This window comes from Gopherus evgoodei, chromosome 1, assembly GCF_007399415.2.
Source record: "Gopherus evgoodei ecotype Sinaloan lineage chromosome 1, rGopEvg1_v1.p, whole genome shotgun sequence".
In the NCBI taxonomy this organism is placed as follows: domain Eukaryota; kingdom Metazoa; phylum Chordata; order Testudines; family Testudinidae; genus Gopherus; species Gopherus evgoodei.
In genome coordinates, this window is record NC_044322.1 from 254,583,175 (window position 1) to 254,609,823 (window position 26,649).

At 41.9% G+C, this 26,649-nt stretch overlaps 1 protein-coding gene across 2 annotated transcripts in view; it reads right to left on the reverse strand.

The window, feature by feature from the left end:
- Positions 1-4,559: 4,559 nt before the first annotated feature.
- The window catches only part of IPO8 (importin 8), a 79,095-nt gene continuing 57,005 nt past the window's right edge, over positions 4,560-26,649 (reverse strand). For both annotated transcript variants that reach the window (XM_030543362.1, XM_030543370.1), the window contains 5 exons: positions 25,065-25,285; positions 13,156-13,361; positions 9,518-9,745; positions 8,535-8,651; positions 4,560-7,831 (listed from right to left, as the gene is read on the reverse strand). In XM_030543362.1, the coding sequence (XP_030399222.1) occupies positions 7,734-7,831; positions 8,535-8,651; positions 9,518-9,745; positions 13,156-13,361; positions 25,065-25,285 (870 nt within the window). In that variant the 3' untranslated portion in view covers positions 4,560-7,733. The remainder of the gene's footprint in view (positions 7,832-8,534; positions 8,652-9,517; positions 9,746-13,155; positions 13,362-25,064; positions 25,286-26,649) is intronic.

Below are 26,649 nucleotides of genomic sequence, written 5' to 3' on the forward strand. Positions count from 1 at the left end.
CCTCTCCAAGGGGCGTTGATATGTTTATTTAATGTTTGTAAAGCATTTCAAAAGACAAGTGCTAAGGATTATTAAATGCTGCAATCAATTATCAAGTCCATATCTGCAGTCCTCACCTCAGGCAAATTTCCCATGTATGTCAAAAAAAATGTATACAAGATTTATTTGTCTGAGCGGAGGCAGCAGGATTAGGCGCTGGATCTCTGGAAGTTCTGTAAGATCATATAATTCTGATATAAAATTGGCATAAAGTCTGAAACATCTCAAACACAGGGAGGCTGGTCCAAGCTCCAGCAGTAAGTGATTCTATGAAGCTGCTTTGCTGAAATGCAAGACAGGCAGGCTTAGTAAAATGAAGAAATGTCTTTGCATTACATCTTTTATTTTCTCACCGGAAACCAGTGTCTGCTATGTGCTTCTGTAAATCCATGGGATAGCATAACCATTTCAGCAAGGAAACAGACACATATTGCTACAATCCATGTGAAAGAAAGTATTAACTCCGAATTTGTGAAAAATGTAATTCCTGGCTATTTTTGCAAGTAGATTTTAAACAGCAGTATGAAGAGAGACTACAAATGAGATTAGGTTCTTGTGGAACATGCCATAAACCAGAGAAGAAAAATTTTTTTAGTGTTATTCCTACCAAGCAAATGTACAACACATGTAGCACTGAACCTAACCAATAATAATAATATTTAAAATGATTTGGGAGATTAAAAGTATACGATACAACATTCCCCATGTTAGGAAAAGTTTCTGCTTGTAATTTCTCCAATACATAGAGTTGTTCCTTGGTTACGTATCTAACAGAGCTAACCAAAATTAAGAACAGTGTATATGATCTAAAACATACAGAGAAATAGATCTCATTAGTTCAAATGGACACTCTTAATGCCCATCCCACCACATATTTAAATTCCATGGGGGATTTTCTGAATTGCTGTTCCCAAAAACCTGTCACATTAAGGCTGGTCAGTTGGCTGCAGTCCTTGGAATGCTAAATATTGTTAAGGACCCCTACTGCAGACACCCACAATCTTGAGGAAAGTATACAATGGGATTGAACACCCTTTGCAAAACACTAGTGTTAATCGTTCAGCTACAGCTACCCAACGAAGTGGGTATTCATCCACGAAAGCTCATGCTCTAATATGTCTGTTAGTCTATAAGGTGCCACAGGACTCTCTGCTGCTTTTACAGGTTCAGGCTAACACGGCTACCCCTCTGAGTCTAGAGTGAGTTTGTTAAATGATTTTGAGGAGTCACATCTATTACCTGGTAGACAGTGTGTGACTGGGAGGAGTGGGGTGGGGGGAAAAGATGGGCTCTACTTACCAGAGCTGTTGCCTCCTCCTGGTTGTTCTGGGGGTTAGTTCTGCATGGTTGATTCCCCTTCCCACCTTTGTGCTCCATCTCTCTCTTTCTGTCTGTCTGCAGCCCCTCTCTCATCCAAGAGCTGCTCCAGCGTCTTTTTGACACAGCTCTTCCGCGATGGTCTCTGTTTTTTCTGTCTACATGTCCACTGCCCTGATCCTGTCACTCCAACAAGTAACTCAGGTAGTCTGCCCCCAAACAGTACCACTCTGCAGTGGTTGGTAGGGGAACTCATGTAGATAAATTTCTGCATTAAGTATCTTTGCATAACTGTGTATCATTTTCATATGACTTTGTATTATATCTCCTCATATAACCTTGTAAGTCTTTCCATATATAACCTCTATTTTCATACAACTCTGTATCACGTCCTTTGATATAGGAACATTGTATCAAATCCTTATGTAGAAATTTTGTATTGAGCCTTGGTATAATGTTATAGCCCCTAAGGATAGTTAAGAAGCGAACACCTTCTTCTGAAAACACCATCTTTGAAAATAAACGTGGCAATATTAAGACAACACCCAGAAGGAAGCGTCACAGATGACCAAATTGACACACAGACTTTGCATCTGGTATAGATTTGCATGAGAGGGAAGCTGCTATAAATATGAAGTGTCTTGCAGAGGACCCCAGGTCTCATCTTGTCAACATCGGAGTATCGATCTGGATCGACTCACCTGGCCGGTGAAGTTAAGAGGAGCAACTAGTAACAAAAACAAGTGTGCTTGTGTGTGTGTGTGTACATGAGTGCAATATATATCATATGCATATGATACAGTGTTGATTGATACATGTATTACCAATAAATGTGGCGCTTTGCCTTATCCCCCCCGAAAAGATCCTGTGCAGTACTTTAAGTACAACACCCAGGCCCACTCTCTACTCTGGATTCCACTCCAGGGCCCTGTAGTGAACAGGTAAGGTGTGCATCTCCACCACCTTACTGCTCTCCCCCTTGGACTCCTTCCTACCAGGCTTCTCCTCCCTTGCCTCATGGAGGGGAACTGCAGGCTTCCTTCCTGCTGTCTTCACACTGTTGCCAGCCTCCTTGCTTTGTAGAAGCACCATCTGTTCCCTCACAGGTGAGCCTCCTTCTAATTAGCTTCCCTCAGCTTAAGTCTCCCCCCTTTGCAGCCTAATTGGTTGACTGGGCCCACGTGGCCTAATTCAGCCCTCTCAGAGCCTGTGTGGAGAGTACCCCCCAACACAGCCTAATTTTGACTTGATCTCTCACTTGTCAGGCTGTCAAATTGAGTCTCCAGCTGTCCAGAGCGAGACTGCACATTGGCTCAGCTGATCCTGTCTTAAAAGGCATAGGAGTATGTCTACAGAGAGCATCCCGATTAGATGCATGGACCAGGGATGTCTCTGCCAGTTCAAAGCAAAAGACTTATTTAGATCTACCTTCCTTTATATTTTGTTTTCACCAGTAATGGCATTGGAGGAGATAATATTAAAAGCAAGCAACTGAACCAGTCTATATATTCTTTCTATATCTAAGGCTTTCTGATCTCTTCCTGGAATAGGGTCTCAGGACCTTTGCTATTTTTGTAAATGACTACACCCCTCTTGCTTCGATCACATGTAACATTTCAAGGAGAATGTTGTCTACACCTGTATGAAGTGTTTTTCTGCTCAGTCAAGCAGCTGTTAAGGTACCTGTGTTATGTGCTTTGCTGGGATTGGGGAAATAGGATTCTCTGCCCACCTGAAGAGCAACAAAACCTCCTGGACTAAGAATGATTGAAGAAGCAGAGACATGGGGAGTTGCCCACAGTGCTGACTGACATTAACAAGAAATGGCACAGAACCTTAACTAGAAGATGTAACTTTTTCCTTCTTTCTGATAAAGATCAAGTTCTATGCATCAACCATTCATTTATGTTAGCTCCACCTTTGTCATGGATAGCACCCTACCAAATTCATGGTCCATTTTTATAAATGTCACAGTCATAGCATTTAAAAAATCTGGAATTTCATGGTTTCAGATATTTAAATCTTCAATTTCATGGTGTTGTAACAAAATATGAATATTGCGACAAAATGACCGACACTGGGATGGTGGGTCCCGCACTTTCCTTGGCGGGGGGGCTAGGACACGACCCCCCCTTACCCTTGCTCTTCGGGAGTCAAGGGCCCCGTTAGTGGCCCAGGAAGGCGGTAGAGGAGGGAAGCGGGGGGCGGGGGGGTGTCTGGGTTTGCTCCTTACTCTGAGCCCCAACCCCTCTCAACCTTTCTGGGTTTCTTACCCTCTTGATGCTCAGGGAGGGAGTCTCCCTGCTCTGCAAGGGCAGGGTCTCCCTTCCTCCAGTTTTCTGGTCTTTCAGTTCTCAGCAACACACCTCCAAACTCCAGTCTTCTCTCCAACCTGTCTGCTTAAAGCAGCTTCTCCCCTCCTTTTTGGTTCCTGACAGGGCCTTAATTGACTACAGGTGCTCCAATTAACCTGTAGTAACCTTCCTTAGTCTACAGGGAACCATGCCTTAATTAGCCTACGGCTTATATATCTCCCCTTGACCACTCTGCCACTGCTCCCTGGTCCTGCTCTATCACAATATGTATTTTTAAATGGTAAAATATAAACATGAAGAGCTCTTAAATGAGAGTTTATCGAACTGGAGGTCCTAACACAAAAGGGGGTCGCAAAGCTACTGTAGGGTGAGTTGTGGTACTGCCACCCTTACTTCTGCACCGCCTACAGAGCTGGGCGGCTGGAGAGCAGCAGCAGCTAGCTGGGTGTCCAACTCTGAAGACAGCTGTGCTGCCGGCAGCTCTTCTGATGGCTGCTCTTGTCTACTAACTTGTGATGTAATCTAACCTTCAGTAAAGACTACATTTCTCCACCTGGACAAATTCTGAAGTAGTAAATCACTTAATTCCCACCCCCAAAACACCCATTTCCCACTGAAGCAAAGAATCTTACTGTGACACTCTGCAGAACATGGTTTACATATTTTGACCCAGCCACTGCCAAAGCATGTCAATTTTAATCACTGCAGGTTTTCTTCAGTTTGGTATTCTGCTTTCTTCCTGGAGCTAGCCACTTTGATTGTAGAGTTTGCTTTGTTGCAAAAACAGACTGTACTCTTCTCGCTTCAAAGAAAGACTCAGCCAAAGCAAAAAGAGGAAACCAAAAGAATAATAAAAGTCACCGGAAGTTTAAGAATGACAAAACAGCATTTGAAATTTCACACCCAGGACTAGTTAATTTATCTGAAAAAGATGTTTTACCACATAAGTTAACACTTGCTATAATTATAACCTACACAAATCTAATTTCATTCTTAAGCACCCATAGCGTCCATACAGTCACCTTCACACTTAGTGAATGCTGGCACAGGGCAGCAAAGGTTACTTTTATCAGCCTTTGTTTTATTTGACAATACATTCATAAGTCTCTGCATTTCCAAGGGTGACTACATCTTGCTCAGTTCAATGTTGCTGTTATCTGACATTCCACGATTACTCTGGCTTCAACATGAGACAGTAATGCACATTTGTACTAAATGTAGTACAAGCTAGAGACATCTCAGGAAGAAATCCCTACAATCCCTTGCCTATTATGATTGTGTATGAATGCATATTTATCACATTAAAAGAGAACCACATGTAAAAGGGGAGTTTGGAGCCTAGGAAATCTTGGGACTATTTCTTTAACTGAATACCTCTTCAAAAAGGGTATAAATTTATGTTTGTTTTTTTGCCAGTAGAAACATCTGCTCAATCTCCTGGGAAGGAGAAAGCTCGTCACCCTTTTGTGCACCACATCCTAAAATCTCCTCTCTGACCACAACTGTGAGATACCAAATAGCAATTCAAATCCATTGTCAGAAACTTCTGGATGAAATCTTGGCAGTTCATTTGAAAAGTATACAAGCAGCAGTGTTAAGGGAACAACTATGACTCAGAAGGGTGGACATAAGGATAGTGCTATACAGTGGTAGATTTCTGCTTGAACATGTTAACTCCTGAAAACTACCTTTTGATTATGCAATGACCTTTATTAGTGGAACAGAAAAAAATCCTTTTGTTCTTAGTTCCGGTGGGAGGAGAGGCTTTGAAGGAAATCCCACTGACTGACAATCAACATCTTATATATAAATGAACACAGAGCTTAAAAACTCCATTTGCCAGATGCCCAATGGCGAAAAGAAAGCTTCCATTGCCAAGGATGTGTGCAGAAATCAATGCCACCGACTTCTGAATAACTTTTGTTTAGAATTGTGAACAAGTTTCTATCTTTTCATTGTTGTAAAGAAATCCCAACTGTAAACTGAAAGTAAAGTGATGTAGTATGTAGTGTTAGGGAGACACCTCCAGCTCTAAATCTCTGAAAGTGACCAATTATTTTGGGGCCTGATTTTCAAAAAGTACAGAGGCCTCTACCCTCTTTGAAGGGTCTTATACTGGACATCCAAAATCACCAATCACTTTACTAGCAAAGACACTGGGGTCTGAATTTTCAAGTGTTCAAAGCTTTCTCAGGCTTTAGCGGAATGAAAGCTGATCTAAGAGACGTGATAGTTTTTGACTGCTGCACCCAGGGCTTTGAATAGCGTCAGTGAAAACAAATAAGAACCAAGTCAATTTCATTCTGCGGCTGCTTTGAAAAAAAAAAAATCTATAAACAGAGGCAGAGAAGGCCATTGGAGAGGACCTAACACTGAGGCTGAGGGAGGGGTAAAGTAGCAGACACATGACCACCTCAGCAGGAGGTAGGAAGGCTGAAGAGGGCTAAAGCAGCAGAGGACCTCTCTCCAGCAGGCAGAAGATTCTGGGGTAGGAAAAAGGGAAAACAGGAGAGAGGTATTTTCACAGTTGGGCAGTGGGAGAGACAGAGGTTTGTACAAAAGATAAGAGCCCTGAGCAGGGTCCAAGGACAGCACCCTCCCCTTTTGCAGTAGCTGAAGAAGTGATGGGGAAAGAAAGAAGAGTCGAGCTTTTTCAATTGGGTACCACCCCAGGCAAAGGGCTTTTCACCTTTCATGTCAGTCTTGGGGTAACAGTTGTCTAGTAAACACTTTCAAGGCCTGAACAAGTGATCAGACACAAAAAAGACATGAAATATGGATTAAAGATTCTACCTTCAATCCTCATTTTAAAATATTTAAGCATTTTAATGTATCCCCATCATTTCCACTATAACTTTGTTAACCCCTTAGTTATAGAAGAGAGATTTCTGTGCATATCAGTATTTAGCTTAGTGTCTGCTTAAGACAAGTTTCACTGTACGAACACACATACAATTAGGTATGTGTATATTTGAGTATAGGAGACTGACCTTTTTAACATGGGAAAATTAAACATGACTAAATTACAGCACTGGGAATAGGAGCCAGATGGGATGCAGAGTAGAAATTCAGACATAAAAAAGCAAGATTTGGAGCTACTTTCCCCTCCACTAAGATAAACTATTGCTTTAAAATGTTATGGACCCCCATTTTTCAGTACTACAGCTGGAATGATAATGAATCACTAAAGGAAAAGAATGTATAGGGTCCCAAAATAAAACCTAACATTCAGCAATAAAGGAGACAAGTTGTCATGTAGTTCCTCTACTCGCAAGGGCCAGAGATTGATCACTCACACACTTACGGAGATAGAAATTATTTGGTACCAGTATCAGTTTTGATCTGAACCTGCCAGAGCATGAGTGCCATTACAACTCAAGTAGGTTGTCTTTTAATGGAGAGATCTCAAGGATGTGGGCTGAGGTGACCGTTGCATCAAGGGAAAAATCTGCTTTTTTGATAAGAACCCTTGAAAGCCCCAGAGTATGCTTTATAATTCCAAAAGAATGCCCAACATATAAAGGTCTACACCAAGGAGGGAAGTTGAGATGTTGTTTTTGAAACCAGCAACGTGTATGCAACTAACAAACAACTAAGTCATGTAGTAAAAGACAGACAGTAAGAAAACACGAAACCGAGGCTTACAGTGCATCTAGAAGAATCCTTACACTTAAAAAAATTACGATACACTCAAATTCATTTGTTCAGATAATCCATATACAACAGAAGGCACTGTTATCCATATGAATCCACCAATTCTGCACAGCAAAAACCTGAGAAGTGCAACTCAACTAGATTCAACCTAGCCCCTCTCAGTCATTCAGTTTCCTTGAGGGCAGATGTTTTCTTTTCAGTCCATCAAATTATAAAAACACCACAAGAATTTGAACATTACAGTAGCTGGCTAGAAAGAGCAGTCTGGTGAGGAAAACACACTGCTGTCTCCCAGGGGAAACCATCTGGAACATCAGATTACCCTCCCCCACACACTCAGAAGTCATGACTGTTTTATAATAAAATGTAATGATGAAGCCATTCCCAGAGTCCTTTGCAATTTCTCCTTCAGTTGCCTCCAGGAGCATTTCCACCAAAGTTAAATGCTGTGATCAGTCCTTTGTTGTCAAATGTGTAGCCACTTTGTTGTTCTATCGTCTTAGTCTCTAGAATTCACAGAAGGAAAAGAAAAGGGGTATAAAAGTAGAGAGTAATTGCGTCTGATCTACACAGTCCTGTGTGGAAGAGGAAGCTTTCATTCTCAGATCTGCCATTGCAGTGATAAATTGCAGCAGATTAAATTTTTTTTTTAAAGAAACATTCCACACCCCTCTCTAGGACAGAAGTTGAAAGATTAATTTATTATGAAATAATTGTACATGACTTTGCACTGCATGCTCCTCGGTTTAATGAACTTATTTCCATCAATGCAGACCCCTTTTTAAATGTCCAAATGCTTATATTTACTGTGAAAAGTAATTTTAGTGGTAAAAAAAATTAAACAGCTGTAAAACACACACTGATCTATAACAGACTTGATCAAATGAATGGCTGTCAGCCAGGTAATACCTTAATTTACTCTTTATGTGCAAAATCCATCTGAAAATCTAGCTCAGTTTCTATATAGTTGTTTTAATCTGCCAGATAGGAGTCTACAAATTAGAGGCAATGCTAATCTCTAGGTGAGATTCATCTCAGTGCAGAGACAGCATAAAGCCCTATGCACCGCTTATGCTCCTCAAATCTCCTCTCAGACCCAGTAGTGCACAGGGACTCAAGTTGGCCCACTGCACCCTATATAATTGCTACAAAGGCATATTCTGTACCAGAGTCCCTACAACACATCATAGCCTCAGAGAAATGACTGACCTGCAGCACTTCGCCGGTGTTCTGCTAATGTGTAAATTTCCTGCAATTGTTTCTTCTGATCATCGCTCAGCGGTGCTGTCAGTGAGTGGTACCAGACTGCATCCCGGATCTGAACCGCTGTCAAAACAAGGAGTGGATGCAAAGTGATTATCAGCCTATGTTTTAAGGCTATTTCAGAAGGACAAGATGAAAAAGACAGAGAGAAAGAAGATCTGGGTTTGTGGTTAAAAAACACAGACCTCACACATCAACACTGGTTTAGCACCTCTGTCAGCTTCTCAGAACACAGATAAAGTTGGCCTATTTCCAAAAGGGACTGGGGTTTGAGGAGCTTAAAATTGAGCATGTGTTTAAGAGCTTTCTGGAAACAGGGACTTAATAATGTTTCAAAGTGTGCCCAATATTCACAGCCATGTTCAATTTCATAGTCAAAATGCATCCACTATGCTGAAAATTAGACTCATTTCAGAAGTTAAAAATAAAACTAGACTTGTTAAAACTTCTGGACAGGAGAAAAATGCTTTTTCCTTTAGGGTTTTGACAATTTAGAAAAGATAAATACTCTGTCTGAGCACTCAAAGGACAATGAAGTAGTTTAGACCCTATAATATAGGTTTTGTTTGAAAAATTGCAATAGAGATAGTATGAACAGAAATGATTTCAGGACCTTTTCAGTTAGAACACTGGTTCAGCTTTAGAAGTATCTTTGAGTGTGTGCTAGCCACAGATTTCATGGTTATGTTAGAACAGGAGAATCAGAAAGCGAAACTCATTAGTAGAAAGGGGGAAAACGTTCAAAAATCCAAACTGAGGTAAATCAGCATAAATGGTGAAGCAAACATACAAAAAAGATTTTGGGTTATTTTTCAGTTTCAATAGTGCAAGAGGTTACTAGTACCACAGATAAGGATTTAAAACAATTATTTACATAAGTGTCTATGAACCATCATATTAAAGAATTATGCATACAGGCATGTACGTACTTAACAGTGCTTGTGTAAAAAACTGATATTCATCCACACCATCTTCAAGGTCAAGAGGAGTGCTGAATCCTTCTAGAGCAGTTTCTTCCAATGCATCTTCATCCCAGTCATCATCGTCATCATCCTCATCTTCATCTTCTCCACCACCACCAACACCACCTCCTCCATGATTCTCTTGCATTGCCTGACCCACATCATTTGTTTCTTCTTCGTCACTTGGGATCTCTTCTGCAAAGGTATCAACATTTTTCTTTTTAAAATCATCATATGCCTTCAGTAATTAAAAATATTAAAGGGACAAAACATGTATACATACATTTTTGGCCAGAAAAGGGACCATAGTTTAAAAACAAAAACTTGAAGATGTGAAAAAGGAAGCCATCAAAATATTTCATACATTTTAGAACACAGTTATGCTCTGTTTCTAGTAACATCTTGGAAGAGTGAAACTGAAATTTGCTCTCACATGTACCGTTACTTTGTGAGTAAAAGACTGCTGTAGGAGCAAAACAGCAACTTTTCTCTTGTAAATGACCATATATACTCATTCATAAGCTGAATTTTTTTAGTAATAAAAGGAAAGCACCAGAGAGGGGGGTCGGCTTATGAACGGATATAGAGAGGGAGAGGTGGGACACAGCCCCTTCCTCCAACAGAGGGAGCAAGGAGAAGCAGCAGAGCCAGAAGGGAAGAGGCTGGGCTAGAGTTTCTCTGCTTCTGGCCACGCTGCTCTCTCACAGCTTCCAAAGCAGCTGCAGCTCCGGGGCTGGCAGGCTGCAGCCGTGCCATTCGGCCCCGCTCCCCAGAGCACACTACAGCCGTGTCACCCGGCCCAGCCCACTGGAACATGCTGCGGCCACATCATCTGGTCTGACCCGTCGGAGCAGGCTGCAGCTGCGCTGCTCAGCCTGCCGGAGCAGCTCCAGCCAGACCAGAGACATCCTCCCCTGGCCCTCCCCAGATAAGGTGGGAAGGGATGGGATGGGGAGTGTGTGGGTGTCCCAGGCTAGGCTTGGGGTCATGTGGGGGGTGGTCACAGGGGTTACTCCCCTGACTCCCAGCTTCTCCCCCCCAAAAAAATGTCCCCACCGGTTGCTGTCCCGGCCCATCAAGGTAAGCAGCTGGTGCGCCGGGACACTTGGTTTACTTAGGTTCACCTCTGTGCCTGCAGATGCTCAAGGTAAACAAACCATCTTGGCCCACCAGCAGCTTATCCTGATGGCCCGGGAGCCAAAGTTTTCTGACTGCCAAATTATAGGGTCGGCTTATGAATGGGTTATAAAAAAATTTCCATTTTTACTTATCTATCTTGGGGGCTGAGCTTATAAACAAGCTGGCTTATGATCAAGTATATAGGGTAATATAAATCGCCTGTCATTTTGCTTTTTAATAAAATACAGCAAATAAAGACTTGGACTTTACAAACAGATACCCTATACAGTTAAAAGACTTTTGTCACATTTATTGCCTACCAACTTTTGGAGAGCTCTCTTAACTGCACACACTTAAAACAACTTCCCTTGGCTGTTTTACCCAGCTTCGTATTTATAAAACAGCCATCATATCCTAAACCAAAAACCTGAAATGTAAGTTCCAAACATTGCTATTTCTGACTTAAGCAAGGTCTCAGGTTACTATGCCAAAATATCTATGAAATGTTTTCAAGAATATAACGGGCGCTAAAAACAGCATTTCAAGTTTTTCTTTTGTCAGCTGGATAAAATGAGTGGAATTGGTTATATCTGCTACGGGCTTATGGACAGCAGTCTGGAATGGTTGGGACTGGAGTTTTAGGCAAATCACAGTGCAGAGATCTGAGCAGTACATGGCTACTGAAATGTTTGTGTAGCTACTGTACCATGTTCTTATGCTCATTAAGTAGAGGCAACTCAATTTAATTACAATTATATCTGCAATTTGCACCTCTTAAAAGGATTTCATTTGTACTCATCTTAAGCATTAGAGCCTACAATGATTTTATCTCATACTGCAAATTAGATATTCAGACAATAAAATAATCTGTCATTAATGCTGTGTAATATACACTCTCCAGTGCTGCAAATTCTCTGGATTTTTTTTCCTTTTTGCCTGATAGATTGAGAGGAGGCCTCTCTGCCACAGGAATCATGATCATCTCAATTCCTGCTTTGTAAACCTGTCCTGAAGGCTCTTTGTGCCAGCGTGGATTGATTTAAACCAAAGCAATTTACATCATTGAGTCTGATCACAATTTAAAGCAGTAAGCAGGAAACTTTTATATAAAGAATTGATTTTAATCTCGTTTTGCATTTGTTTATTTTCCTAAAGAAAGACTGATTCTCATTGACTGGTAAACCATTAAAGCATGTTGATTTGCAACAAAATATTGCCTTTCCACTAAATTTGGTACATTTTGCTAACCAGGAGCATAAACTATCTATATACAGTTATTTAAGCAATTATATAGATTAATTTACATTCATTCACATTCTTAAATTTTATATTTTATGATGTTAGAAAATGGTAAAGGATGCATTTATTTACTAGAGGATTTTCTTTTTTACTCAAGATTTGTGTCAATCTCTATTAAGATTGAAATTTGAAATTCAATTAAAAGTGCACAAAGAGAGCACTTTTAAAGTTGTTTTATTAAACAAAACTATCTTCAATATGCTGGATACAACAGAATGGAGTTCATCAAAACACGGTTTTCCATTTAAAATGGATTTATCAAACAAAGGAATCATTATCTGTAGTTAGTGAATTAAACTGATTGTTTCCACTCTTCAAGTTTTTAGAACTAGTAGATCTCATCTTCTCACACCTCGTTTTATTCATAGATTAGCAGAGGAAAATAAGCTTTTCTGCTTTCTTCAACTCACAATTGGTTTCTTAACTTTGAATGAACTAATCATTGAACTGAACTAGCTGATTAAACTGAAATGAAGAAAATATTTTCTGCTCCTGCAGAAGAAGCTACTGCTGTCAAAAGCTGGTTTAGCACTTCAACAAACTCTGGTTCTAGATGCCGAGCCAATCACTTCACTAGTTCAGTGGTCTGACTTTCTTTACAATGTAAAATTAATTGTAAATAAATTTTCATTTAAAAATAAACCTATGTTATTTAAATAAAAAACTTCCCCTTTAAATTAAAATATCAGTTCTTTTTGAAAAAAGTCATATTTTAAACCATCTTTCCTTTTGCCACCCTCCGTCTGGGAGAAGACCACATGCCAGGGATCCCTTCCAAGCCCATTATCATTACTTTTTAAATTAGTTGAAGAGGTAGCTATTGGGGACATGTTTTTTACCCAGGGACCAAGAATGCTGCCTCCACAGCACTGCCCAATTTCTGCTAGCCTATTAGTCAGGAATCTCCTGCATGCTGGTTTACAGAGCACATTTGTGATTGGGCACCATGGATTTGCAGCTTTTATTATTTTTAAAACAAAACTGCCCTTGCAGGAGGAGTGACATAGATACACCTCAAAAGGGCTTTAGCATTAATTTTAAGAGGAATGACCAATTCACAAGAGGATCTTTCCAAGCATCCAATAAACCAGACCAATTCAGCAGAAAGGCTGATGAGTCTTAAAAATCAACTGTAATTTCAAACACATTTAAAATTCAATCCAGAATGTGGAAATGGGAGATCTTACCATTATCTTCTGTATCGTGTTTTTCGTCTTTAGCCTGGTCTTCATGTTCCGTAAATTCTCGCGTAGCACATACTTGTTTTAATCCCAGAAACAGGAGTAGGATTGAAGGAACAATCTGCGCAGCCACAGCATCTACCGCAGGAGGTCGGTTTTGCAATTCCATTAGGATGCTCAGTCCTATTATACACATCTTTCTGTCATGAAGTCTAAAGCAATACAAATATGTTACATGAGAAACAGGTCCCTTTGTATAGATTAAAAAAGTAGAATTATACTACTAAGCAACAGCTCCTAAATATATTCTTCTGCTAGGTTTTTAAATGCAAAATTCCCAATAACAAGTACTGCATGTAATAACTGATTGATCATCTATCACACACTGGCTAACTTCCTAGAGCTGTTGATTAGGATTCTCAAATACAAAGAAATGTAATGCTAAATAAACATGGTTAATGGTGTAATTTATCTGATTTTCAGTAAAGCGTTGGACGCAGTACATCACTAAACTGGACTGGAAAATCTATTTGAATTGGTTAAATAGGAGTACTGTCATATGGATTGAAAACTGGTAAGAAAGGACCATAAGCAAAGAGCAATGACAAACAGTAATGTACTGAATTGGGGGTGCGGGGAGGGGCAATGATCTGATGGAGTGCCACAAGGGCTGGTTTTATTTAAACCAGGGATTCTCAAACTGTGGGTCAGGACCCCAAAGTGGGCTGCAACTCCCTGGGACTGGCTTAGATTTGCTGGGGCCTGGAGCTGAAGCCCGAGCCCCACTGCCTGGGGCCGAAGCCACAGGCCAAGGACTTTAACCCTGGGCAGCAGGACTCAGGTTGCAGACCCCCTTCCTGGGGCTGAAGCCCTTGAGCTTCAGCTTTGGCCCCCCTGCCCAGAGCAGTGGGCTTTGCCCCCCCACCATCTGGGGCAGTGGGGCTTGGCAGGCTCAGGCTTTGGTTCCCCCTCTGGGGGTCGAAGTAATTTTTGTTGTCAGAAGGGGGTCGCAGTGCAATGAAGTTTGAGAACCCTTGATTTAAATAGTCCAAATTGTACATTAAATTTGTAGATTAAATTTAATTCAGAGACATTGCAAATATCAATGAGATGAAAGAAATAATTTTTCCAAGGCATCCAGAATAATGGACCAGGAGATTTAATCAGGAAAAATGCAAACTAACACACCTAAGGAAAAGTAATCCAAAGATATTCTATGGGAGGGAGTTGGTTGGAAAGTGGTAGTGGAAAGATCCCTAATTACTGACCGTATGCAGGAAATTAGATAAGCGCTTTTAATGCAATCACTTTTTTTTAAAAGTGCTTTTGGGCTGCATAAGCAAAAGCATCACAACTGCCATCAGAGTAGGAGTAAATCCTTATCTACTTCGGACACTCTTTAGTCTGCACTTCAAATACTGGGTAGTACTAGAAATACTGTTCAACTGTGTTTCTGACTAGATGGCATTTCGCTATTAAAGAAACTTCTTTAAAAATTCTCAGTTACTGACAGCTTTTGTGCAGAACTCCAAATAGAACAAGAAGTATCCTACAGGAAAGATAATTTCCCCTTGCTACCATAAAAGATGTTCTGCCAACCTGGCTGGCAGGTTCTCATTCCCTTGCTCCTCCAAGCAACATAGCAGTCCTATCCAGTTTCCTGGATCCATTCCAGAATGTTACTGCTAACAAGACTGTAACAGGGGTGGGAAAGAGGAAAGGACAAAAGGGGTAGAAATCTCTTTTTAGCTGTCTGATCATAAGATGTTTTCAACTGGTAACAAACCGGCCATTTTCCATAGTCTCAACATGGTTACATTTCTCATATGGTGTGGCCGTGCAAGTTATGGCATCTAACAAAACAAAGGCTCTTAGGAGACACTTTTGTTGCAGAGTTAGTATTTCTTAGAACTAGAAGGATGGGTCAATGCACGTAGAGACTGGGGAAACTAACAGGATGCACATTCAAAACAATATTGTAATAGCAAGGTCTGCAATAAAACTTACAGGGAGCCCCCCCAGTTTTAACCATTAAAAAAATGCCTACAATTTCATTCCTAGTCAAAGGCCACACATACCATGGTATTAAGTCATAGTGGGCATTGTGACGATTCAAGGAATCTGCACAATTTATAAATTCTCTGTATGTATGTTTACCAAGCTGCAAACTCCGTTCTGAATATGCATGCTTTGCTCTCTCTATTGTCCATTACCTCCGTGTTGGACCTAAATTCCAACAGGAGTAGTGGCAAAAGCTTAATAAGAGCGCCATTAACTTTAACTGCTCTCTCACTGAAGTTAAACAGTTCTCGACAACAGACTGGCTCCCAGCCAGGAGAACAGTTTATCACAGGACAGGACACCCAACAGTGGGGTCACCTGTAAGTGTCTATGATCATTCTCTTGATGCAGGAGTCATCTGACAGAGGGACTGGAAGGTTTTGAAAGACAGAAGCTGATCTTTTGGCTCTTTTTGGCAATTTTCACCAGCTTAAGATGAGGGAAACTGCTGCTGGAGCTGGATGAGCCAAGGGAGGAGAACCTTGCCTACCTGAATACAGATGTCCCGCAAAGAAAGGGTGAGCCAGAGGGAGGGGAAATTAGTATAGGGTTTATTGCTTTTGTGTAGATCTGTGTAATTGTCCTGTTATTAAAGAACAATGCTGTGCAAAGTCTGCACATGTTATGTGCTGCACCTTCCATGTGGCCTTTTGGAGAGTTACCAGAAGATTTACACTTTTGGGTGGAGTTCTGGGTAAGGGTGTTACCAAAATTATTTAGCTAATATTATACATCTTTAATAGAATCCATACTTATGCTAAAGTGAACCACTTTTCACAGCACCGTCTATCCTGAAATATAGGATCATTAATGATCTGGAGGATGGCGTGGACTGCACTCTCAGCAAATTTGCAGATGACACTAAATTGGGAGGAGTGGCATATACGCTGGAGGGTAGGGACAGGATACAGAGGGACCTAGACAAATTAGAGGATTGAGCCAAAAGAAATCTGATGAAGTTCAACAAGGACAAGTGCAGAGTCTTGCACTTAGGACGGAAGAATCCAATGCACTGCTACAGACTAGAGACCGAATGGCTAGACAGCAGTTCTGCAGAAAAGGACCTAGGGGTTACAGTGGACGAGAAGCTGGATATGAGTCAACAGTGTGCCCTTGTTGCCAAGAAGGCTAATGGCCTCCTTTATGGTTTCTAAAAATAGAGTCAGTCCTGCCTAGAATATGGGGCAAATGTACTAGAGAAGCAGTGTATCAGAGAATACAGCTGCTCGGTGTCAGATCCCGCAGAAATGATGAGCTACATGCCATTCACGGGGGGTGCCCCTGCAACAACCCCACCTGTTGTTTCCCTCCTCCCCCAACCTTCCTGGGCTACCCTGGCAGTGTCCCCCCACATTTGTGTCATGAAATAATAAAGAATGCAGGAATAAGAAACACTTAGTTTTTAGTGACATAAAATGAGGGGGAGGCAGCCTCCCGGTGCTATGATAGTCCAGGCAGGACATTAAGCAGTGTGGGGGAGAGGAGCCCAGCATCCCACTGCTATGATAGTCCAGGCAGTACAGAATCTTTTCTTTTCACATGAAAGGGAGGGGGCTGATTGAAGTTCAGCCCCCAGTTGCTATGATGAAGACGGTTACCAGCCGTTCTGTACCATCTACTGGGAATGACCGGGAGTCATTCCTATTTTCACCCAGGCTCCCCGGGTCAGCCTCACCTGAAGCCAGCCAGGAGCACTCACGGGTTGATAACAAGGACAGTTACCAGTCCTACTGCACCGTCTGCCACCGGGGAGGGGAGAGGAGCGGATACTTCTCTTCACTGCTGCAGCATCGCGTCTACCAGCAGCATTCAGTAGACACAGGGTGACATTGAAAGAAGTCAAGAAATGATTTCTTTCCCTTTTCTTTCACGTGGTGGGGGGGAGTAAATTGACGAGCTATTCCCTGAACCACGCCGGACAATGTGTTTGAACCTACAGGCACTGGGAGCTCAGCCAAGAATGCAAATACTTTTCAGAGACTGCTGGGGACTGTGAGATAGCTGGAGTCCTCAGTACCCCTTCCCTCCCTCCCTCCGTGAGCGTCCATTTGAGTCTCTGGCTTCCCGTTACACTTGTCACGCAGCACTGTGTAGCCTGTAAATTTTTTTTTTCAAACACTTTGGCATTTTGTCTTCTGTAACGGAGCTTTGATAGAACAGATTTGTCTCACTATAGAGCAATCAGATTCAGTATCTCCCATATGGTCCATGCTGGAGCTCTTTTTGGATTTGGGACTGCATTGCCACCCGTGCTGATCAGAGCTCCAAGCTGGGCAGACAGGAAATGAAAATCAAAATTTCTCGGGGCTTTTCCTGTTTACCTGGCCACTGCATCCGAGCTGAGACTGCTGTCCAAAGCGGTCACAGTGGCGCTCTGTGGGATACGGCCCGGAGGCCAATACCATCGATTTGCGGCCATACTAACCCTAATCCAATATGGTAATACCGATTTTAGCGCTACTCCTCTCGTTGGGGAGGAGTACAGAAACCGATTTAAAGAGCCCTTTATATCGCTATAAAGGGCCTTGTAGTGTGGACGGGTACAGCGTTAAATCGGTTTAACGCTGCTAAAATCGGTTTAAACGCGTAGTGTAGACCAGGCCTTAGTCTCAATTGGGCTTAGCAAAGCAGTTCTGTTTTCTGAGTGATGCACAATAGCAATAAGCTACTTAAAAAGAGCAAGCACAGTCTTCTGGCTACAATAGTCCATCCAAGGGAAAGCAAAGTCAACCAGCATATCAAGCTGTGTGTTTTGCCTACATGGTGTTTGCAATCTTCCTCATTTATTGCCTTGAGAAATTTATTATCTGCAACTAGGCATGAAGGATATCCTCTCTTTCTCTAACTTTCAGGATTTCTCTCTCACACACACACACACACACACACACACACACACACACACACACACACACACACACACACACACACACACACACACACACACACACACAAATAGGAAGGCAGGCTAGGAGCTGAAATCAGGAGGGTGATAGAATCCAGGAATTCTATTTCCAGTTTTGCAACCAGGGGAAAAAATGTAATTGCTCAGTACCTCAGTTTACCCATCACTAACATAGGCTTACCACCACCAGTTACGCATACCATAATGTTGTAAGGCTTGATATTTGTAAAGCCCTTTGATAGTATTAGATTAAAGGTGCTGTATATGTGCAAAGCAAATGCACAAGGAGATCACCAAGATGAATTTTGTAAGACTAGAGAGAAAAATTGAAGTTTGATCCTTGCACACCGGTCTCCTGCAGCTCCTTTCTATGATAGCAGCCCTTTATAGCCTCCAAATCCATACATGTTCTGTAGCTTGACATTGGAAGCCTTGAAATTTCTTAAAGTCCCTACAGTGCTGTCATAAACAGATAGTTAAGGGTTAATGTCTCTTTTACCTGTAAAGGGTTAAGAAGCTCAGTAAACCTGGCTGATACCTGACCAGAGGACCAATCAGGGGACAAGATACTTTCAAATCTTGGTGGAGGGAAGTCTGTCTTTGTGCTGTTTGTTTTGTTCTTTGTTCGTTCTTGGGGCTAAGAGGGACCAGACGTGCACCCCAGGTTTCCCCAATCTTTCTGAAACAGTCTCTCATGTTCAAAATAGTAAGTACTAGCTAAAAAAGGCGGATTAGTCTTATGTTTGTTTTCTTAACTTGTGAATGTGTATTTTGCTGGAAGGAGTTTTACCTCTGTTTGCTGTAACTTTTAATCTCAGGCTAGGGGGGAAGAAGTCCCTCTAGTCTATATGAGCTGAATACCCTGTAAACATTTTCCATCCTGAGTTTACAGAGATAATTTTTACTTTTTCTTCTTTTCTTAAAAGTTTTCTTTTTTAAGAATCTGATTGATTTCTTTTTTCTTGTTTAAGACCCAAGGGGACTGGGTCTGAACTCACCAGGGATTGGTGGGGGAAATGGGGGGAGAAGGTTAATTTCTCTCTGTTTTAAGATCCAAGGAGTTTGGATCAGTGCAGTCTGTCAGGGTAGCCCAGGGAGGGGAAAGTCTGGGAGGGGGAAAGGAGGGGGGATGGTTTATTTCTCCTTGTTTTAAGACCCAAGGGGTTTGGATCTTGGGTCCCCCAGGGAAGGTTTTGGGGAACAGAAAGTGTGCCAAACACTATATTTTGGCTTGTGGCGGCACTATCAAGTCTAAGCTAGGAATTAAGCTTAGAAGGGAACATGCAGTTCCCACTTTTGGATGCTAAAAGTTCAAACTGGGGGAAAAATACCTTGACAAGTGAAATGAACTAATTTTACTATACGTGCAACAGAACAGTGAATAATCTTATAATACACCTCTACCCCGATATAACATGGTCCTCGAGAGAGAAAAAATCTCACCATGTTATAAGTGATACCACGTTATATCAAACTTGCTTTGCCCCCTGTCGTTCCTTGTCCCTGACCGCCCTCTCCAGAGATCCCCGTTCCTAATTACCTCCCAGGACCTCACCCCTACCCAACCCCCCGTCCCCTGACTGCTCCAACCCCTATTCACCACCACCCCACCCCGACAGGCGCTTACCGGCAGCAGCGGGAGGCGGAGCAGCCCGGCCCCAGCCTGCTCCTAGCCATGTTGCTCTGCTTCCCACCATCGGTGAGTGCAGGGAGGTTGGGGAAAGGATGCCCCCCCGCACTCACCTGCAACGGGAAGCGGAGCGATGCGGCCCCAGCCTGCTCCGCTTTTCTTGCCCTGGCCCTAGCCATGTCACTGGGGGGCGGCTGGGCAAAGGTCCTGCACTCATCTGCCCGGCGGGAAGTGGAGCACCACAGCTGGGAGCTGGTGGAGTGGAGCTGGCTGGGGCTGGGCTGCTCCGCTTCCTGCCGCCGGTGAGTGCAAGGAGGTTGGAGAAAAGATGCCCTCTGCGCTCACTGGCGGCGGGAAGTGGAGTGACGTGGCTCCAGCCCGCTCCAATTGCCACCGCCCAGCCGCGGCGCTCCGCTTCCTGCTGCCAGTGAGTGTGGGGAGGTTGGGGAAAGGATGCCCCCGTATTCCCCTGCGGCAGGAAGCGGAGCGCTGTGGCTGGGAGCTGGCGGAGTGGAGCTGGCGGAGTGGAGCGGGCTGGGCTGCTCCGCTTCCAACGCTGCTGGTGAGTGTGGTGGAGGGATCCCTTCCCTCAAGTCCTATCCCCCAAGGGACACAGCTGGGGCCAGGACGAGGGAAGCAGAGCAGGCTGCTCCCAGCCCCCTGCTAATCCCCCGGGCCACTCTGGGACTTTGGGCCCCCAAAAAGTGCCCTCCCACAGCTCCTGCCCCCCAGACCCTGGAAGGGGGGAGGAGCCCCTGACCACCCCCGAGACCCTCTGCTCGTTATCAAACCCCTTGTCCCCAGCCTAGGCTGGCACCATTAACATGCTGCTCAGAGCAGCATGTCAGAGCTTTACCGTGTTGTATGTGATCCCGTGTTATATCGGGGTTGAGGTGTTTGTATCAATGCCTTACAGTCATGTAATGCCAACTCCAAAATAGAACATTGCAAAAATTCAAGACGCCATAGTAATTAGTGCCTCTACTTCCTAGTAAATTCCCCTTCTTGGACAATAAAGGAGACTAGAAGACTCAAGAATAAATCCATTTTAAATGGTAATACTTAGGAGCTAACCCAATAAACTTTCACAAATATAGAATATTTCTTTCCTTATGTTTTCAAGCATTTAAATAAGCAGTTGCAAGAAGGAATGTGTGCTCTTGAAATATATTGTGGTGTTAGAGGTCCCAGAAGGATAGTTGAAACTCAGGCACCAGGCCAATTTTAGTGAATTTGAGACAAAGGAAGAACTGCTTCTTCTGCCTGTCAGCCACAGATGAATAACAGAACTAGCAATCATCTTATTCAAAGTTCAGCAGTCTGTTATGCTGAGTCTGTATCAAGTATCAAGAAGATTTAACAAACCAAATAGGATATTTTTTGTAGTGGGAAAGGATGCTCCAGCATCCATTTAGTCTCTCCCCACCACAGGCCCAGATTGAAGCAATCCTTCCACCTGCATGAGGTGGCCTGGACAAAATTCCCTGAGATGTTCGTTAGTGTTGATCCTGAGTCACTTGGTCAGCAATATAAAACACTCTTCCACCAGACATGCACTTTTCTTGCTACCTGAATAGCACTCTCAGCCTGGAGTGCTAAGGATTCAGACTGTTGACCAAATGGAAGCACAACATACTGCCATAAGGCAAGTCTATTTTTAACATGTTATATGCAGTCTTCATAGTCTGCAAGCTCTTCGGTAGCCCACAAATGCTTGTTTCAGTAATAGACAGAAGAAGCTAAAGGATCTTTTCTACTTTAAATTGAATCCTAGGAAATTCAAAGGGAAACCAGCAAGACCCTTATACTAATTAGCTGCCTCTTTCGTGTTAAGAATCAATTTTCTTTCAGTCACATCAATGCATTTCCTTTCGGAGTTGCAGCTAATTAGCCATTTCCGTTAGGTTACAGAGTTTGGACCAGCCTGAATTTCCTATATCAGATCTTCTGCTTAAATAAATACAAATCATCAGTTTTTAAAAGATTATGAGTGAAATTCTAGCTCTTTTGAAGTCAAATGATTCCTACTCATCAACTAAACATTCTTATTCAGCTTTTAGATAATTCAGCTATTGATTTCTCACATGTTCAAACCAAAATTAAGTTTTCCTTTTCACTTTAGTTTCTGTAGAAGAATCTTTACTAGGAAGAGTAAACACTGAGCATGCAAAATATGGCTCATTCAAATTTCAGACCATGGAGATAAAGATGGCAAACAACACAAGTACACAGGGTTTTACGGTCTCTTCACCACCCTCACTCTAATTCAATCTTAAATAAACGACACAATACATATTTCAGTCTATATGAAACAATCCAAACAAAGCACATTATATACCTACAAATATGTACCCCATAAATGTGCAATATCCAGGGGATACACTCTATTTATGCTTCATCTATACAGGGCAGTCTAATCCAGCTCAACCCCTGCACCTCCACAGATTAGTTCTAGCACTCCAAGTCACTAGCAGCTCCAAAGAGTCACCATATTTTTAAATAACCTAAAAGAACAGCTACTTTCTTTACAGTAATACACCAAGTCCAAAGCCAAACAGCTTCCTGCCAGAGCAGAGATGACCTGCTCCACCCTCTGTGATGTTGTCTGTCAGCACTTGGACTGCAGATCCCTGAAGACAGGAAAGGAATGCTCTGCATGCTCCGAGTTCCAGAACAGCTACATACAGATGAGCTACTTGCTGATACCACACGGCCAGAGTCTGTAAGTGCTCTAAATGAGCTGCTCATCCCTGAGCGGAGTCTTGGTTGGCAGAGGGGAGGAGAAGGGTACTCCCTTAAACACCTGTAATGCGTCTTTCCTCCAGTTTAATGGGGACACAACTTCTTGTGGGATTGTCTCCTGCATGGCCATGTGATGTTTGCTTGGCAAATACACCGATTTTAACCATCCTTGCATGAAGCATAGTTGAAGTCAAGGCAAAAGAGGCATTTCATTTGACCATCCTTCAGTGGAATTAAAGCATCACAAGGAGGGGCAAGTTTTGAACCCCACAGACTTTGCTTCAGCCACAGAAGCTAGATCCAGTACTGGGGAAGTCCCTAACATTAACAAGTCATGCTTTAGGGGGTTTTAAGCCAACAGGCATAAAAATAATCACAAAAACTAACAATTATGCTATCTATAATATACTAACTATATATACGAAAGAGATTTAAGTTGTATAGAGCACAATAAAAGGAGACAGCATGAGCTGTTTGAAGGAACAGAGGGATGACAGAATTGCTCTTCCCCTTATGTCCTTGGTTAAGGAAGAAGAGTAACAGCGTGGACATTGCTGGCCAGAAGAACCCAATCTCCCTCCTGCATCCAGGACACGTGCAAACCAGAAATGGGATCCATGTGGACAATTACGTGAAGAAGAGACATATCCATCTTTTCTCCTGAAGTATGGAATTCACTTTCCATCCTTCTCTCTTGGCTGTCAAGGCTTTAGACCAGTGACAGGCTTCAGCTCCAATGCCTTGTAATCCAGCACAGCAAGAAACTGGAGCTTTATACCATTGGACAGAGAAGATTCTCAGCTTTCCAAACTGACATACAGATGTGTTTGGCCACGTACATGTTATAAGAAATGTATATGAGATTGCCAACATCGTCACAAAACACCTGCCCTACTTTTCAATCATCAATTCAAGCAACCTTTGTAAGTGACACACTTCACATTTCTGTCAAGCTATATTACTTTCCCCAACCAATCCTAACTAAGCCATTACCTAACAGACAATACTAGGATGAGATTTTCCACTGGGCACCTGTTTATAGCCAAATTATACTGTAGCAACTGGCCTCTCTGCCACATTGCTATGCTGGCAGCGTTGGTCCAATTGGCAGAAGGTGAACTTCCAGCTCCTGTGTGCACAAAAACCTCTGAGAAATGTTGGGTTTCCCCGCTTTGCTGCAGCCTACGAACTGTTCCCCTTCCCAACTGTGTCCTTTAAGTAATACATTTTAAAAAGTAAAGAAAAGGAAGAGAGAGAGAGATAAACCTACCTACTCTACGCATGTGGCATATGCCTTTCCAAGCATCCGGAATATCAAGAGACATTTTACCTTTCAGTTGTTTTCTGGTTATGCCCCACTTGCCTCTACCAAAGTAACCCATGTGCAATACGTATTCTGTTAATCAAAACTGTTCGTGTTGTTTGTCTCAACACACCCTGCACCAGCTCAACCACTGCAGCCAATAATGTACACGTTTTCTGGCTGAAGCTGATAGCAGCACTAAAGGGTTTCAGCTAGGAGAGAGGGTCAAAGCAATGCAAGGACCTTGGGGAAAAACTCCAAGTAAAAGGAGGAAGAATGAGTGTAGGGTCCTAGAGGACACCCCTAAAACTAAGTATTTTTTCCAGACTACACATGGTACTAAGACTTTACTACAGTGTTGTAACAAATTGGCTTGGAAAGCTAGTTACATCTCCAATCTTGGATCAGAATGACTTTCACGGTGAGATGCTGCCCAACATTTAGCCAATAACTGCCTAAGAAAAACAATTGGCTCCACACAAACCACTGCTTCAACAAACTTTAGAAAAAACATTATCTTTCAAAAATATTATGTGCTAAATGTCCTGAATTAAGGGCGCAAGCCATTCAGCATGTAATGGATGTTAGACTTTGCCTTTTTGGGTCACAAACGATTGCAGATACCTACATCTTGCTGAGATGCCCCAGTATGCACTATGTTGGCAATGTGAACCGTGGAGTCTCTTTTGACTCATGAAGCCAGCCAGCCTCTTTTTTGGGGGGGCGGGGGGAGCATGACTCGAAACAGAGTAGAGGATTTTTTTGGTTGGGGATGGTTTGGGTTATTTAAAAACAAAAACAAAAACCCTCACACTACATTCAGCGCACTTTAAAAATTTAGAATAGAAAAAAGTTGTATAAACACTCCACATACTCAGAAAAAACCCAATCATTTCCCTGAAATCCAGATGAGTTGGTTCTATACTTCAGTGATTGAGATCCCCAGCACAGTGCATACTGGGCTCTCTCATGCAGAGGCGGATATTCTGTAACCTCAGGCACCTGAGAGGCTAAAATTGATTAAGTGCTCAATGCCATCTTATACTTGCTATGCAGGATACTACTCAGCACGTAACAGAAAAGAAATATTAATACGTGCAGGTCACCTTTAACTGCACCATGGCACTTAGATTTTTTTGGTGTGGGTTACTGTTATTTAAATTTAGCTTTGGAATTTAATTTCTTGAATCAATGTGACTAGGGATTCAAACCAAGCTCAGAAATCTGCTGCCAAGAAATGATAAACAAGGATTTTAAGAAAAAGACTTAATACTTGCCCAAGAAAACAATCTGTGTCATTCATCCATTGGTTTATGAACTGCGCTGTGATGGGCTCAGGGTTGTGTGGAAATCTGATGTTCTCTAACGTGTGCAGAAGTAGTTCAGGATTGTAGTAAAGGGCAGCTATGGCAACCTGAAGACACATGGTACGAAGCTCACTTGTTTTAACTCCTCGAGTTAATCGCTCTAGCACAGCTTCTACAAAGAGTGGGATACACTGGGGACACAGGAGGGGAAAAAATTAAATGTTAAAAACACTGCCAGTTTGCATGACAATTTAAAAGCACTTATCAGTCTCAAACCTGCTGAAGACAAAGAGTCAACTGGAATTCTGCTTGTAGCTCGTAATAGTATAGTATATTCATTTCCCAATATAAAAGCAAGAGTGTACCTTCACCTTAAGACTCTGTTTGCATGCTTATAAAGCTTTCTAAAACAATTACCCTTTGGACTAAAAGTTATGGCTAGTCTCAACACCAAGGTAAAATATTTTGGGGAAATTTGGTAGGATTTGTTTTAGTGTGTATAAAAGGCATTTTCAAGCTTTGGGAAAAGAGTTCAAATATATTCTTGTCCTAAGATAAATGAAAAACTTCTTAGTTTTAAAGCTTCACTAGACATGTACATAAGCCTCAATAAGAAATATATATTCTGCCAAATTGTAACAAAGTATTGTGAAAAACTTCTTACAAAAGTCTGCAAAGAGTATGGTTATTCAGATATTTGCATTGTGCAAGTTTGTATGTCTAGACTATGAAATAAACAGTTCCCTATAAGAAGATGCAGGTATATCCTATCTTTATGAGCAAGGGAGAAAGTTTTGATTTCAATGTGCAATCATTTCATTAACACAGATGTGGCGCTTTTACACATTAATTTCATTGAAAATGTATGTGATTTAATTCCATCCCTTTCAGATTTCTCATTTAAAAAAAAATTCGGAGCAAAATTTTCCCTTCAATTACTCCAGATTTACATGAGTGGAATTCTACTGATTTCAGTTAAAATTAACTCCAGAATTATCCAGTAAATGTAACGGTCCAGGAAAAATGGACACAATCTGTTCTTGCTGTGCAGAGCTGGGGCTTTACACAAAAATAACAAAGAAGAATTTAGCCCTTAATGTGAAAAATACACTGTTCCAGATAGTGGTTGAAAATGTGTAGACAAAGATCCAGGAAATTTATAGTTACGGTATTCACAGCAAGCACAATCCAGTCAAATACTAAGTTATAGATTTTACAGCATATACAGCAATTCAAAATACAGCACCAATAATAAAAAAAATCTGAGTTCATATTGCTGTGGGAAACAACTCCAGTAGTTTGACTTGCATGATTAAATTCTAAATCATAGCAATGTATTAAAATTTCTCATTCAATTCGCAACAAGCAATGCTATCAGGACAAAATTTAGGAAACAGAAAGAGACTCCTACCCAAGGTCCCAGTTTTTTATTGTTCAGTTTTAATCCTATTTTCTTGCTTTTTCAAGATGCCATGTCCTTTAATCTCCTCCACAAGAAACAAATCCAAAAAAAATCTCTTGAACTCATTTACACTCTTTGCACAGTCAGTGTGCT